The sequence below is a fragment of the Peromyscus maniculatus genome, chromosome 16 (assembly GCF_049852395.1).
Source record: "Peromyscus maniculatus bairdii isolate BWxNUB_F1_BW_parent chromosome 16, HU_Pman_BW_mat_3.1, whole genome shotgun sequence".
Taxonomy (NCBI): Eukaryota; Metazoa; Chordata; class Mammalia; order Rodentia; family Cricetidae; genus Peromyscus; species Peromyscus maniculatus.
This window is the reverse complement of record NC_134867.1, coordinates 58,469,748-58,481,871: the sequence shown is the minus strand read 5'-3', so window position 1 is coordinate 58,481,871 and position 12,124 is coordinate 58,469,748. Positions and strand designations below refer to the sequence as shown.

At 46.4% G+C, this 12,124-nt stretch overlaps 1 protein-coding gene across 6 annotated transcripts in view; it reads right to left on the bottom strand.

Moving 5' to 3' along the window:
• Positions 1-1,044: 1,044 nt before the first annotated feature.
• The window catches only part of Tulp4 (TUB like protein 4), a 150,458-nt gene continuing 139,378 nt past the window's right edge, over positions 1,045-12,124 (bottom strand). For all 6 annotated transcript variants that reach the window (XM_015996758.3, XM_076552861.1, XM_076552860.1 and 3 more), the window contains 3 exons: positions 11,342-11,485; positions 7,306-9,821; positions 1,045-5,620 (listed from right to left, as the gene is read on the bottom strand). In XM_015996758.3, the coding sequence (XP_015852244.2) occupies positions 5,504-5,620; positions 7,306-9,821; positions 11,342-11,485 (2,777 nt within the window). In that variant the 3' untranslated portion in view covers positions 1,045-5,503. The remainder of the gene's footprint in view (positions 5,621-7,305; positions 9,822-11,341; positions 11,486-12,124) is intronic.

Sequence of the window (12,124 nt, the reverse complement as noted above, 5' to 3'; positions counted from 1 at the left end):
ACAGGCAGTAGGCACACACACGGTGTACACACATACATGCAGGCAAAATACTCTTACATATAAAGTAAAATTAAATCTTTAAAAGTCATAAATCATTCTTGGAAACCCTGACTTGACTGAATTACTCCAAAGATGACAAGTGGTTTGTACTTTGGTAGTACAAACCCTGGATGCATCTCCTTCCAGCAGGCCCAGGGAGGAGCTAGGTGTTGAGAATGTCAGTGGGCGGGAGGACTTGGTACTTGGTTTAAGTGAAGACGTCATGAATATTCCCCAATGCTCATGAACACTCATAACAAAATGAGATAGGAAGTAGGTCATCTTTTGGTTATATAAAGCACTGATTTATAATCCCATAATTATTTTAGAATAATTCATAATTAGGTTGTGCTGGAGTTAGTTGTGCAGGTTTGTATTCTCACTCCTTAAGCCCCAAGTGAGCACAACTGTGTTCTGTAGACAGACCCTGGAAAGTGCTTGTCCATATGTTCCCGATGCTCCAGCCCCCACACCATGGCTAAAGAGTAAGGAGGCCTGCAAGCACTTCATACCAGTCAGCAGTTACACTGGTGTGTTTTAGCAAAATGGCTTAAAACTGAGTTTTAACAGTTTCCCACAAAGTAACTAAGGCGTCAACTTCTTTGGCACCTCTGATCTTTTAGGTACTATTCAGATGCGTTCATTTCTGCCCCCATGATATAACTAAACATTTATTAGAAAAAATTAGTAAGTAGCACAAATCAGGCTACACAATCTGGTAAAGTCAGTGTCATCCCAGATTATACATGCATTCTTTACTGGAGTCTTTTTCAAAAAGAAGAAAAAATAAAAAGTCAAAGCAATTCACCAAGTAGACAACACAATCCTACCTCTCAAACTCAGCAGTGGAACGGCAGGGACATTTTAGTGTTCCCAGTCACGTTGGCATTTCCCAGGGGACCCCTGAAGCAACTGGGGGGTCAGAAGGTCATGCCAATGGAAAAGGCCATTTCTTCTCAAATGACCCAAGACCTATCATTCAAACTTGACACACATATAACTGGGTTTGTTTTTTTGATCTGCAAAATTTTATTAAGCAATAGCTGGACAAATCTTACAATTTCAAATCATCAAGAAAAAAATGAGAGTAACCCATCTCAATAACATAGGCAAAATAATTTAGACAAACTACATCATTCTGAATGCAAACCATTAATCCCTTCTAGCATACTTCCTGCACAATGGAGACTACAAAGCCATACAAATACAGGCAGATACGGGAGAGCTCACCGAAAATCAATGGTGACTCCCAACAGATCTCATCTGCAAAGTTAAACAAAGCAAGATGCTGAACGAACAAAAGATAAAAACCAACATGGCAGGGATGGGGGGGGGGCTGACGTGTACAAAACAGTGCACGCTGTTCCCAAAGTGTGGACAAGAACATGCTGGTGGTCTCGTCTGGTCTGTGACCTCTGCACCCCACAATGCACATTTATGAGAATAAAAAGATGAGAGAAGGAGAAAGATAGATGCCAGCAGTAGCAACAGCAGTAAACTTGGAAATTATGTCCAAACTTACAGGACTAAAAGAATGCTTTATAGACAAATGCAAACAACACACCTTTGGTAAATAATACGGTGCCTTTTCCACTCGAATGTATAACCCATGCTTTTCTACAACACGAGAAAAAAAATTATCTACAATAAACAAGATCCTAAAATCCTACCCCTCCCCTTAAAATCAACTTGTAAACAGAAAATACAGATTCAATTAAAGTCACGAGAAAACTGCACAAAGCGGGGGGGGGGGGGGGGGGGGGGAAGGAAACAAAATAAGCCACAGTCCTCCAGAGCTTATCAGCCAGAGATAAGGAGATAGATACACCGTGGTGTAGTTCTGAAATGTATGCTGCCATCAAGTCCAGGAACTCAAAGGACACCTGGAAACAGCTAATGTTGTCAACCCAGCCACAGCCCAGGCAGGGACAGCACGGGCTCCCTTCCCACAGGTCCCTTTCTCAAAATTTTTTGAAAAAGTCTAGTACTCTTACACATGAATGCTCTAAAGGAGGCAAGCTATGAGTGACACTCCTTTCCTTTCTGAACCTGCTCTCAATACAGTCCCTCATTTAACTTCCGGGAGCCCACTGAGGAGAGGACCCTCATAGGGACTTCCACTGTACTTGGATTTGGTGCTTCTGTAATTTTAGTAGACTAAACATGGTTCCAAAGACATTATTTTAGGGGTGAACTTTCACAGACATGGTAAACATGCTGGTTTCTGTTCAAGTAGACAGCTTCGACTCAGGAAAAGAACTGTTTTGGTTTTTTTTTTCCTACAAAAAGACCATGTTTTGAAACATACTTTCACCCTCATGAAGGGGAAGATGAGCTGCTGAATTAGGCTGCTGGAGCTAGAATGGAGTTTTCAAATTTGCATAGGCATCCCTTTCATTTAAGAGATGGACAAAGGAGGCCAGACACCCTCAGGGCTTGCCCAGAGTCACTCTCCACCCCTGTGACAGAGCAATTCGACCTTGGCCCCCTGACCTTTGATGACAGAATGGACATTCCACAGGGGAGCAGGAGTGTGGATGAAAAGGACCAACATGCACGAGCTTTTGCTTCCTGTGTCCATTAGAGCTCTGAGTATTCCTAGCTTTATTGGTCCAGTTTTTCTCAGGATATAGATTCAAATGGGTAACTGTTACAAACATCTATGACCTCTGTTTTGATGAGGTTAGAGCCAAACAAATTTAATGCTGGTTTTTGTTTATTAATATACTGTTTTTCTAAAAGTCTTTATGGAGTTGACTGTTTTTTAATTTAGGGATCCAATGAGACATTGCAACATTCACAAATTGCTGTTAATAACCATGAAGCACCTAGAATTCTGTTACTTGAAGTCTTAACTTGAGGAGAATTTAACCCAATGATGTTGACTAGATGATGCAATTTTGAAAAGAAGCAGTTATCTTACGTGACACTGTGTCCCAACTGCTGCAGCCAGCAGCCTCCTGCACAGGTGGTACCTGAGACTCCTCCTCCTTAGACTGGGAGAGGAGTCTAGAGGGTGGAAGACGCTCTTGCTCTATTCTGCAGCTCACAGGTCACACATTATTCAAGACAGGAAACCTGCATCTCCATGGATGAAAAATACCTTTCAGAGACGCTTTCCTCCATATTTGATCTTATTTAGCAAAGTTATAAGTATAACCTTTGCAGCTTTTGCAAAAAGCCAGTTAGAACTAAAAAATTTTGAAGGTTATTGATTAAGGTTCCTCTTTTGCTACTCTTATCTAAGGTCTCACTTTTCCTTATGTCCTATCACTTTTTATTTTTAACTACAATTTTCAAAATAAGGAAAAATACTACCTTCGGGTATGCTATCTCAAAGAAATAGCCTATTTTGCATATAATCAATACTGAGATAAAGAGTGAATTTATCTTTTAAGGGATTAAGAGGATTTTCTCCCAATTCTCAAGAAAGTTACAAATTATCCAGCAAAAAAAAAAATCTTGTCATAGTCTCTTTATTTTTTGCAGCAAAATATATTGCCACCAAATAAGTCATTACAAAGGTACTATTTTTCTAAATAAATAATGAAATGGGCATAAATCACCAATACATAGTTAACAAAATAGTTCCCAAGAATACTATAAAGAACAAGATAAATAACTCTCTCAGACAACAAAACAAAGGAAATTGCATTTAAATTATTTCATCAACTGAAAGGCTACAGCCGTATTGCACAACTGACGGAAAGCACTGACACACCTTTTCAAGCTACAGAAACGAAGGTGAACCAACAGTCATTCCAATGGACTAACAACTCTTGCTGGGACAGCTGACCCTTGAGAATCAGCTCCCATATTTCAACTGTGATAGGAAAACTCCAGTATCCGCTGTGAGAAGTCCTTGTTGGTGTTTCTTTGGAATTTGGGAAGAATGAGAAGTCATTTAATTTTCTCAGATCAAGAAACCAGACAGTTTCTTTTCTAATTCTTAAACCAAATGCAAGAAAAAACAAAAACAAAAACACAATGTTTCAGCTAAAAAGAATTTCCTGTAGCATCTTCCACTTGTCAGTTTTCAAATAAAACCCAGACTTAGTCAAAGCCAGCAGACAGTTCCTGTGCTCTGGTGACGAACAACACCACAGCTAGGAACCACAACAACGTGAACTGCTTCTTACTACAAGGTCTGGACATTTGCCCAAGGTGTGTTCCCACGAGGAGAAGAAGCCAGGCAAGGACTCTACAGACAGGAGGAATGAAGTACAGACAGCCAACTACCTATGTTGGATGTCTTAACAAGGTTTTCCAGTGGTTCCTCTTCCAGTACAGTCTATACACCCAAAGACGGTTCCTTTTCCCGTAGAGAATACTGTGGAGCTTTTCCCAAAGAGCTGACCATAGCTTTATCTTTTAATATCCTGGGAAATGTACAAATATTTTGATCACACTTATAATTGAAGGAAAGCCTTCAAATCAACTGAATTTTAATGTGGCCAAGGGAAGGAGTGGTGTAGCTTCAAACCAAGTCTCCTTTACACTGCAGAAAAGGCAGAGTAAATGAGACCTAAAGAGAAAGATGTTTACAGTAACATGTTCTGGATTAAAACAAACAAAGGATTAGGGAGAACAAAGGAGGTTTCTTGACAAGTGAAGGTACCTGGTGACTGACCATTCTGATGACTGTGATATAAGCCCAGCTTTGCCCAAGTCTGGATCTACCCTCGGATAGCTCCTACCTTCTCCCAAAGTCAGATGAGATTCTGACTTTGTCAAGAAACTAGTGGGGTTTCCAACCAGTATCCTTGGAAGAGAATAGCCTTGCACAAGCCATACCACCAACTCACCCAGGTGTCTGCAGAGTGCTGTAGGTCTGTCTCCAAGGGCAGTGTCTCTCCTCATAGTCACACTGGTGACAGCACCCAATTTACCTTGGCTTACATCAGCAGAGCCCAAGGCATTTGCATATGTGTCCTTCACTCATACAGGTACCTTCTAGTGAGCAGCACATGTGTGTGAATTAAGCACTGTCCTCCCCCACAAGACAAGCTGACTCCTCCCGAGTTTTGGTTGTGTTGAAAGAAAAGTTTTTTTTTGCACTAGTTATAATGTTGGAAGGGTAACAGAGGCCAAAGGACATGAAGAATGAACACTAACACACGCTCCCCATGTCTAAAAGAAGAGCAGGCTTGAAGCTATTCTGTCTTCTTTCCAAAGGCCCTTGTCCTAGTAACTGAAAACCAGTAAAGCAATCTATAGCCAAGCTCCACTGCCTTCAAGAACACAAGCGAGCTCACATTCTTGGCTTTCAAACACCACTCTATCCAAAGAAGAAGGAGGGACAGCAAGGGCAACTGGACAACGACCATGCCTATGATCAGCGCCCTCCTGGCCTGCTGGCTTCTTCTCCCGCCACGGTCCCCACTCCTCCTGGGCGGCGGCAGCAGCGGCAGCAGCATGTCTTCCTCCGACAGCTCCTGGCATGTCTCCTCCTGCATCTGTCTCTTCACTTCAGGCGCTGAGTCACGTTGGCCAGGGCAACGGCGAAAGCCTGCACAGCCGAGAAGGGGTACTGGAAGTCTAGGATGTAGGCGTTACCGTCAATCCGTCCAAACTGCATCACCTAGGGAAGGAGCGCAGGAAAGGAAGAGGCAGTGAGCAGCAGCCAGACGTGCCAACTCCGAGGGAAGCAGAGAGCATCGTCCAGGAGAGGTCTAGAGACCCACGTCACTGACGCTGACAGGGCTTCTCTATCTACAGGTTTATAGGGAACAGGACAGAGGGTCATGGGTGACAATGTAAGGATGACAAGGAGCTCACGAGTGCCACAGGTGAGATAAAGTGGGTTCTCCAGGAGAGAGAAAAGAAGACTTCACGTTCTGAGAGAGACCAGAGATATGCCATCTTTGTCCAAGGTCTTTGCCTCAGAGCAGGCTTCCCTGGTCACTTTTCTAGAATATCACAACCTCCTTTCTACCATGTTCCTCCTTCCCTTGTTCAACTTGTGACTTTGGCACTTCCTGTGGCCTCAGAATATGAGATTACTACATCACAGCACAGGATACACACTCATTTCTTTGTGGTCTTTCTCCCTTTTTTGAAAGACACATGAGAACAGTTACTTCCATGTCTCTCAATATTTTTAATTTCACTTGGAATAAGGGCTGACAAGCTTTCTATAAAGTGCTGATAAACATTTTAGGCCTGTAATTAATATACTCTGTAGAACCACTCAACTTGGCTTGTGATAAAAGTAGTTGTAGATTTGAGTAGGAAGAACTGTGTTTCAATAAAACTTTATTTACAAACAGAGGAAAGGGGCTAGATGCATCCATGGGCCAGTCTGCTGATTCTTGGCTTAGAAACTGCCAGGCACACATCAGGCAGTACAAATATTTGATGAGTTAATTAAGTAAAAATGAAATTTAAATGGATGGACTTCTCAGGATGGTCAAGAGGTGAACTGAGGTGGCAGGTTTAGAGGCCATCTGTGATGTAAGAAACACGATTTGTCTTCTATTGTCCTGATCTGGACCAAGAGGGAACTTGCCTTCTATTAGAGAACTAGAGGATGAATTAGCAATAGACAGAGAAATAAACAAACAATAACTAGGCAATTAAAACATTCAGGAAAAACTCATACAAGGCTCAGCCATTAATTACTTACTGACACAATGCAGTCACTAATGCCTACTGCTTAAACTGGGAAAGAGGGGGCAGTTCTCCTGTGTACATATGAGATAGGGGAGGCAGGGTAAGAAGCAGCTGAGAAAGAAGGGGTACTGTATATACTATAATCTCTCTATCCAAACTGCACTGTCTTGAGGAAGCCTTCTGTGAAATGAAAAAGCAGGAGAGGTAGCCAGGTTTGCCAGCTGCTGAGGGAAGCAGATGGCACAATCAGTTGAGAGTTACACAGGAGGAAGACAGCATATGATGGCCAAAACAGCAATACCAATACACTAAAATGTACGTTCTTTACAAATGTAATGACAGATACCAGAAAGCCCCGACTCCAGGAGACACCTGCAACTGAAGGAAGAGCAGGTGGTGAAGGAATGGGTGGGGTCTGTGGTTTTTCTTTCTGATCTCATGGAACCATCATGGAACCATCTGACCAATGTGCATGCATCACTTGGATTTAAAGTACACGAGAAGGCATCAGAAGGTACTCTGAGAATTAGAGCCCAAACCAACTAGTTCCACTCAAGAGGTGTGAGTTATTTTGTGCTTCCTGCCTGGCCTTTTAAGGGCTTGTTCCTCCAGTCCGTACAACCGGCCCATTTGCTCAACGGCTAGTCTCCTTACCTGCCGCCCCTCCAGCTCGATCTGGAAGTTCTTGGCAGATTCCTGGGTCACTCTTCCTCCAAAGTCCAGCTGGTACACCTGGGTGGCTTCATTCCACAGAGGCTGTTTGTTTGCCATCACATACACAAAGCCCTGGCTGCCCAGCCGCCCATCCTCCTTCTCGCTGGCTTTGCGGCACTTGAACTCCTCCAGCTCGCTGGCCGTCCGCAGGCTCCGCTTGCTCTTCCAGCCCTTCTTGCTGCCCTGGCCTTGGTTCATCAGCTCATCCCCGCTGATGAACAGCTCAGGCTCGCTCTCGGAGCTGTCCTGGAACTCGTTCGTCTTGTTCAACTTCTTGGATTTCAGTTGGTCTTTCTGACTTTTCACTTTCTTCTTCTCTCTCCCCAGGCGGGGGCTGGAGATGAGAGAATTAAAGTCACTCAAAGTCCTCGCATCCTTTTTTACTTTTCCCTCAGTGATGGCCTGAACACTTCCTTCCTCTGCTCGGCTATCCAGGCGCTTCCGGTTCTTCTTTCCAAACTTTTCTGTTCTCTGGGGGACAGGGCTCTCTGTCAGAGACAGCACTTCCTGGAAATTGTCTGCAGTCTCTACCATCACCTCCGTGCCCATGTGGCTTTGGAGCTCAGCAGGTGGTGGGGACACAAGAGGTTTCTCCACCACTAAGTGGGGCTTGGAGGGGAGAGTGCCCTGGGGGTTTTGCATGGGCGGGCAGGTGCTATAGGAACTCCAAGGGTGCAAGGCGATAGGTGGCAGCTGTAAACTGGAGCATGTGCTGCTTCCTGGGTATGTGGGGGGCAAGGTGCAATAGGAGAGGCTGGGTGGGTACGCTGGCTGGAGAACGACAGCAGACTCCTGTTGTGCAAACCGTGCTGGCGACAGGGCATCTTTAGGGGAGCATGGAGCCTGCACTCCAGGCAAAGAGGGGTTGGTGTAGCTGCCTGGATATGGCACTCCCATGCCATACCCCGTCTGGAAGGTGGCAGTGGGGCTGGACGGAGACTTGGGAGACACGAAGGGCACTCGAGCTACGTCCAGGTGCTGGCCTTGCCCTAGCATCAGAGGGGACAGTTTTAAGGGGTTGGGCACTGCAGGCTGTGCTGTCCTTTCCTGAGGAACCCAAACATCCTCACCCAGCACAGGGTCCCACTGGTAAGGGGGAGGCCGCTTCACTGTGACAGTAGCTTCAGGAAGTGGGGGATGCCTCAGAGGCTTCTCCAGCTGACAGTGCTGGGACAGGGCTTCATCCTCGGTGAAGGCGGAATTGACATAGTCAGTGCGATCCCGGGAGGTGTCCGGAGGGCTCAGCAGATTGTAGGAGGACTGGGAGGCCAGCGGGGAGGTGCTGATAGCATGGGCCAGGGCGGCCCCTGGCTGTGAGCTGGACCCGGCTCCACTGCACTGGCTGCAGGTATACAGGGCAGGTGGAGGCCTTGCTGGGAGCTGTGCCACCGGCCCACTGGGGCCACCCTTAGGCTTGGCCAGGGGCTGCAGCGGGGGGCGGGAGCTGTCAGCTAGCTGGGCCATCTTAAGTGCAACCTCACGGTTGTTCCTTCGTAGGGTGGCATGGATGAGACTGTTGTCCAGTCTTTGAGCAGCACTCCGTCCCTGGGCCAGCTGACTAGCAATTTCAGGGTATGGAGGTGGATCCCCTGTGGGGATGGAGTATCGAGGGACAGTCAGGCGGTTCAGAGTGGCACTGGTGCAGGGCTGGAGGACCTTCTTCTCAGTGGCCGTGAGTCTCAAGGTAGCAGAACTGCCTGGACCAGGAAGGGTGTAGGTGTTCTGGGAACAGAGCATGCGAGTGCGAGGCCGGCACACCTCTTCCACATTGCCACTGCTGTCAAAGGTGGTGATCCTTTCATAGCCTAGGGGAGGCTGGTAGTGCGCTGCCGGGGGGCAGAGGGAGAAATCGCCCTTCTTCAGACACACATCCACTGGGGGCTGGGGTGGTGGCAGAGGCGGTGGAGGTGCTGCCGTGGTGGGGGCAGCAGGGATGGTTCCAGGGTAGGGGGGTGGGGGATTCATCTTCGCCACCTGGACCTCCTGGGGGGCACTGAAAACCACTGCATCCCCCTCAGCTGCCAGCTGAGGCACTGGCCGCAGGGCCTTGGCTGACTTCTGCAGGTGCTCATGGTCCACCACAGACAGCTGCAGGCCCTGTGGCTGTGGCTGTGGCTGTGGCGGTGGTGGCGGCGGTGGTGGCGGCAAAGGCAACTGAGGAGGGTTCTGAATGATGCGGCCCATTTCGACACCTCCAAAAATCACCTGTCCGGGATTGGAGTAGCGGCTGGAAACTGGGTACTGGGTGGCAGCGTCACCCGCATGCTCTACTGCCCCCACAGCTGTTGTCTGGTTGGTCAAGACATCCAGCTGCACATTTTGATTGGCCAGCAGGGACTGTACCAGCCCTATGCTCTGTGTGGGGGACAGAGCTTGAGCTGAGCTGTGGATTGGTGCAATAGGGATGTTCACAGTACAAGGTGGGTTGTTTTCAGGGACACCCGATGCTCCAGTAACTGCAAAAAAATAAGAAAAAAGAACTGGTTTCAATACAATGTTGTGGAATTGGGTCAGAATAAGCAGCATGCTTGGACTTATCTGATCTTTTGCAAGCAAAATGCAACATTAAGACTGACATGCGCTTGCTTGGAGACAACAAGGCTGTTCACAAAGATTACCTAACATTTCTGGAAGAACACATAGCCAGCCTGCTGAATGTGGGCTGAGGCACTGTCAGAGCATCTCAATGAGCATGTTTGAACCTTCTGAATTTGGTACCACATGCCTGAATAATACCATCATACAGAAAGGCAGACTGCAGCCACCAAGGTATCAAAAGTTAAGCCTGGCCTCAGGGCCTGTAACTGCCTCTTCCTTGGGGCCTCCACTGGGCTAGCTCATCCTCTGGCTGCAGGAATCTGGGTCCCACCTCAAGCTTCCTATCATTCCTTCGCTGACCTCTCTGGTCTCCAGGGAGCAATGACTTTAGGTACTTCCCCTCGTGTGGAGTCTCTGTGGAGTTTTAAGCAGTGCCTGTGAGCCCTGAGGTTGTGCACTCCATCCTCTCAGCAGCAACCCAGTGTGGAGAAAGCTCCTCACTGCATCTGGGAGAACAGAGCTTGTCAAAGGGAAAGTGCATGCTGTATCTAAACTGCAAACTCTGGACTAGCTTAAGTACCCAACATTTCATTCACCAAAGGGTGGGTACTAATGTTGGAAGTAGAGTCCATTTCTACAAAATTACCAGTGGGCTTGTACTTAAAAAAGGGAATGTTTCTCAAGTGCCCTTGAGTAACTGAGAATAGTTAGAGACAGCTCATTGATCTGTTCAAAACAGAACCGTTTAAGAATCCCCACTATAGTAAACAAATCTTAAAGCCCACAGTTTGTAAAGTAAAATTTAAAAACTGTGTGATAAATAGCATCTCTAACTCAAGCCAGGCCTCTATGAGGAGACTTGCTTTGCAAGCTGGAAGGGGTGTTCAAATGCAAAGGCTCTGAGGTCTGCAGAGAGGGCGGGCAGGTGGGAGGAGCTGGAATCTGGGAGCACTCCAGGCCTCTAGAGAGATGCCCTCTAAGCAGGGATAACAAGGATGGAGGCCTTACCTACAGAGACAGAGTTTGGTTTTGATTCTACACAGCGCTTCTAGCCTAAGTTCTTGTCTCTAGGTTCCTGCTTTAAGTTCCTGCCCTGACTTCCCTTCATGAAAGACTGTAAGCTGTGAGGTGAACAGACCTTTTCCTCCCCCAGCTGTTTTTGGTCATGGTGTTTATATAACCAACAGAAAGCAAAGAATGATGACATATGGTGTGAGAAGTGCTCTGTGAGCTGTCACGTGTCACTGGTACCTCAACCAGCCATGCTCTGTGAGCTGTCACCTGTCACTGATACCTGAACCAGCCATGCTCTGTGCTTTTCCTCCCAGCATACCATGTCTTCTAAGCCAGCACTGGACTCAGCGACCTACCACTCTACCCCCTTGCATGGTACACAAGGACAGGGACTGTGACAGACAAGTCCAAGGATGGGACACACCTGGTAAGTCATCCTCATCTTCACTGAAAACGTTTGGGTTGAAGACAGGTAGGTTAATATAGTCCATGGAAATCTTCCTAACTTCTGGGAGATAAATGGTCATCTGCCGCGGCTGGAGATGCAGCAGGCTGGTTTTATAGATCACTGGTGGGAGAAAGACGCAGTTAATGGAGGTGTATCAGCGGACAGCCAGAGTTAGCCGTGTGACGGAGAGAAAGGGAGGGCTGGGGATCACAGGAGGGCTGGGGATCCCTCTGCTGGCAGGCAGATCTGCACAGGCTGGACCAGGACCTTGAGTGGAGCTCATAGCTTCTTCTGATGGATACAGAGCCATGTGGGATTGGCAAATTCTTAGTCTGTCTACAGAACTACAAATTTTAAATGCCAAAAACATACCTTAGACTTAAATCCTTTCTTTCAATGAGCAGATGTAGGAAAAATACATCTTTAAAAGCTTTATTTGCAACCAGAAGGATAATTTAGTTGAAACAATAGTGTGCCAAGAGTGCCAAGCTTAAAAGCTTCTTGACATCTGTGGGACTAGGGTACCACAGATGCATAAAGAGCTGCTGCTGTTCAGGATGGTTCTTATCTTACTGACTTTCACCTTTAGTAATCTGCAGAATATGTTTAAACCTGAAGATTTAATTTGATTAACATGAACAGTTAGGAGAAAGCCTAAGTTGCAAATTAAATAGAAAAGAAAATTAATTTAAAAATTATGAACCTAAGTTTCATAAGCAGGTTAAAAACAAGGCTAGGTTTTTGCCAACTCTCTTTTAT